The 3,264-nt window shown below is 54.7% G+C and overlaps 1 protein-coding gene across 1 annotated transcript; it reads left to right on the top strand.

Moving 5' to 3' along the window:
* Window positions 1–383: 383 nt before the first annotated feature.
* On the top strand, window positions 384–3,025 carry SART1 (spliceosome associated factor 1, recruiter of U4/U6.U5 tri-snRNP). The gene is made up of 4 exons (XM_031065798.1): window positions 384–495; window positions 1,273–1,350; window positions 1,435–1,534; window positions 2,793–3,025. The coding sequence occupies exons 2-4, from the start codon at window positions 1,291–1,293 to the stop codon at window positions 3,023–3,025; spliced, it is 393 nt and encodes a 130-aa protein (XP_030921658.1). The 5' UTR covers window positions 384–495; window positions 1,273–1,290.
* The last annotated feature ends 239 nt before the right edge of the window (window positions 3,026–3,264 follow it).

The following is a 3,264-nucleotide window of genomic DNA, read 5'->3' as shown; positions in this document are numbered from 1 at the left end:
GGACTAGGAGGGGATTTTGAAGGAATTTGGGGGATACCAGGGTGGATTTGGGGGTGCTGGGATTGGATTTGGGGTTCTCAGGGGGAATTTTTGGGGGGCCAGGATGGGATTTTGGGGCAGATAAAAAATTCGGGGAGGGTTGGAAAGATTTCAAGAGGCTCTGGGATGAAATTTTGGGGGCACAAAAAATATTTTAGGGATTAGTTTAGGAACCACAAGAAACATTTTGGGGTAAAATTTGCCGAGCCGAGCGAAAAACCTTTTAAGAGTGTTGAGAAAAACTTGGAATTTCTGAAAAGCATAGAAAATCCAGGAGGATTTGGGGGGATTCAGGGCTGATTTGAGGCGGTTGTGGGGACCCCAAAATGTCCTTTTTTTGCCCCAAAAAGGAAAGTGAAGACGCTGGGGGAGGAGGAGCCCTGGCTGGACGACGCGGCCGCGTGGATCGAGCGCAGCCGGGCGCTGCAGAGGGAGAAGGAGCTGGCAGAGAAAAGGGTGGGAAGGGACCCAAAAAAACCCCAAAAAACCCCAAATCCCAGCAAAACCCCAAACCCCCCTGATTTCGGTCCAAAAATGGCATTTTTACCCCAATTTTTAGCGGTTTTACAGCAAAAATTTGGATTTTTAGTTTTTTTTTTTTTTTTTAGGGCTTTTCCCACCTAAAATCCTGATTTTGCTTTGGATTTTGGGAATTGTGGAGCTGCTGAAAATTCCGGTTGAAATTTAAAGTTTTTAGTCAAAAATCTCCTAAAAATGAAATGTTTTGGGGGGTTAAATCTTTCTTCTGAGACAAATTTTGGGTTAAAATGGAAAATCTTGAGGTTAAAATTTAGATTTCATCCCAATTTTTAGGAATTTTTACCTTCAATGTGATTTTTAGGGTTATTCCCTCAAACCACCCGTAAAATCAATGCTTTGAGGTTTTACATTTTTCATTTTTGCAGTAAACTTTTCAAGCACGGTGCTAAAATCCCAGATTTTGCCCCCAAAATTCTGCTTCAGCCTCAATTTTCAGGGATTTTGTCACCACTTTAAGGTTAAATCCCATTTTTAGGAGCATCCCCAAAAAACCCCATAAAACCCCGAGGGTTTGGGGGCATTTCCTTGGAGTTTATTGGCGTTTTTTGAGCCAAAAATGAGAATTTTGGGGTCGTTTTATCCATATTGACAAACTGCTCCGTTCCTGTTTTTCTGGGGTGGGGCTGGGGGTGTCCCTTGGTGTCACCAGTGTCACCGGTGTCCCCAAACTGGTGTCACTGGGGGGCTTTGCAGGCCAAGCTGCTGGAGGAGATGGACCAGGAGTTCGGGGTCAGCCCCTTGGTGGAGGAGGAGTTCCAGCGGCGCCGGAGGGTGAGGGACACCGGGGACAGCTTGGGGACATTGGGGACACTGGGGACACTGGGGACAGGCAGTGACCCCCCCTGTGCCCCCCAGGAGCGTTACAGCGCCCGGGACCTGCAGGGGCTGACGGTGGAGCACGACCCGGCCTCGATCCCCGAGGGACAAACGCTGGTGCTGACCCTGAAGGACAGGGGTCAGTGGGGACACTGGGGAGGCACAGGGACATCGGGGACAGTGGGGACATGGGGGGCAGTGGGGACATTGGGGTGGTACAGGGACATGGGGGGCAGTGGGGACTCTGGAGACATTGGGGACGTTGGGGACATTGGGGAGGCACAGGGACAGAACCTGGTGCTGACCCTGAAGGACAAGGGTCAGTGGGGACAGTGGGGACATCGGGGACAGGGGGGACGTCGGGGACATGGGGACATTGGGGTGGTACGGGGACATCGGGGACATGGGGACATTGGGGTGGCACAGGGACATCGGGGACAGTGGGGACATTGGGGAGGTACAGGGACATCGGGGTCAGTGGGGACATCGGGGACAGTGGGGACACTGGGGAGGCACAGGGACATTGGGGTCAGTGGGGACACTGGGGACACTGGGGACATTGGGGACATCGGGGACACTGGGGACATTGGGGAGGTACAGGGACATCGGGGTCAGTGGGGACATTGGGGACATTGGGGTGGCACAGGGACGGAGCCTGGTGCTGACCCTGAAGGACAAGGGACATTGGGGACATCGGGGCCATTGTGGTGGCCTAGGGACAGCACTCAGTGGGGACATGGCGGGGACAGGACTGTCCCCAAGGGCCGTGGGAAGGGACGTGGCGGGGACAGGACTGTCCCCAAGGGCCGTGGGAAGGGTACGTGGAGCGTGGGGTGGCTTGTCCTTGTGCAAGGTGTCCTCTCACTGTCCCTTTTGTCCCTTCTCTGTCACCTCCCTGTGTCCCCTGGATGTGTTCCTGTGCTGTCCCCTGTCCCCTCACTGTCCCTGTGTCCCCTGTCCCTGTGTCACCTGTCCCTGGTGTTGTCCCCTGTCTGTGTCCCTGTCCCCTGGCTGTCCCCATGTCCCTTGTCTGTCCCCATGTCTCCTGGCTGTGTCCCTGTCCCCTCTATCCCCTGTCTGTGTCCCCTGGCTGTCCCCATGTCCCCATGTCCCCTCCCTGTCCCCATGTCCCCTGGCTGTGTCCCCTGTCTGTGTCCCTGTCCCTGGTGCTGTCCCCTGTCCGTGTCCCTGTCCCTGACCCTGTCCCCTGGCTGTCCCCATGTCCCCTGGCTGTGTCCCTGTCCCTGGCTGTGTCCCCTGTCCCTGTCCCCATGTCCCCTCCCTGTCCCCTGTCCCTGACCCTGTCCCCCGGCTGTGTCCCTGTCCCCTGGCTGTCCCCATGTCCCCTCCCTGTCCCCTGTCCATGTCCCTGTCCCCCGGCTGTCCCCTGTCCCCAGGTGTCCTGGAGGGCGGCGAGGACGTGCTGGAGCAGGTGGCTCTGGCCGCGGCCGCGCGGGCTCAGGAGGAGCAGGAGCTGCGCCGGCGCCGCCCCAACTACGACCCCTACGGAGAGCAGGAGCCGGGGCCCGGCGCGCAGGTACCGGGCACGAGATATCGCGATATCGCGATACACCTATTGAGATCACAACGTATCGATCAATATCACGACGCGTCGCGATATATCGATTGAGATCACGATATATCGTTCGATATCACGATGTATTGCGATGTAGTGATTGATATCATGATATATCGATTGAGATCACGACATATTGCAATATAGCGATTGATATCACGATATATCATTGGATATCACAATGTATTGCAATACATAGATTGATATCACGATATGTCATTCGATATCACGATGTATTGCGATACATAGATTGATATCACGATATATCGATCGATATATCGTGATATCAATCG

The sequence above is a fragment of the Geospiza fortis genome, unplaced genomic scaffold (assembly GCF_000277835.1).
Source record: "Geospiza fortis unplaced genomic scaffold, GeoFor_1.0 scaffold1536, whole genome shotgun sequence".
NCBI classification, from domain to species: Eukaryota; Metazoa; Chordata; class Aves; order Passeriformes; family Thraupidae; genus Geospiza; species Geospiza fortis.
Note: the sequence above shows the minus strand (reverse complement) of the source record. Positions and strands in the feature narration are given on the sequence as shown.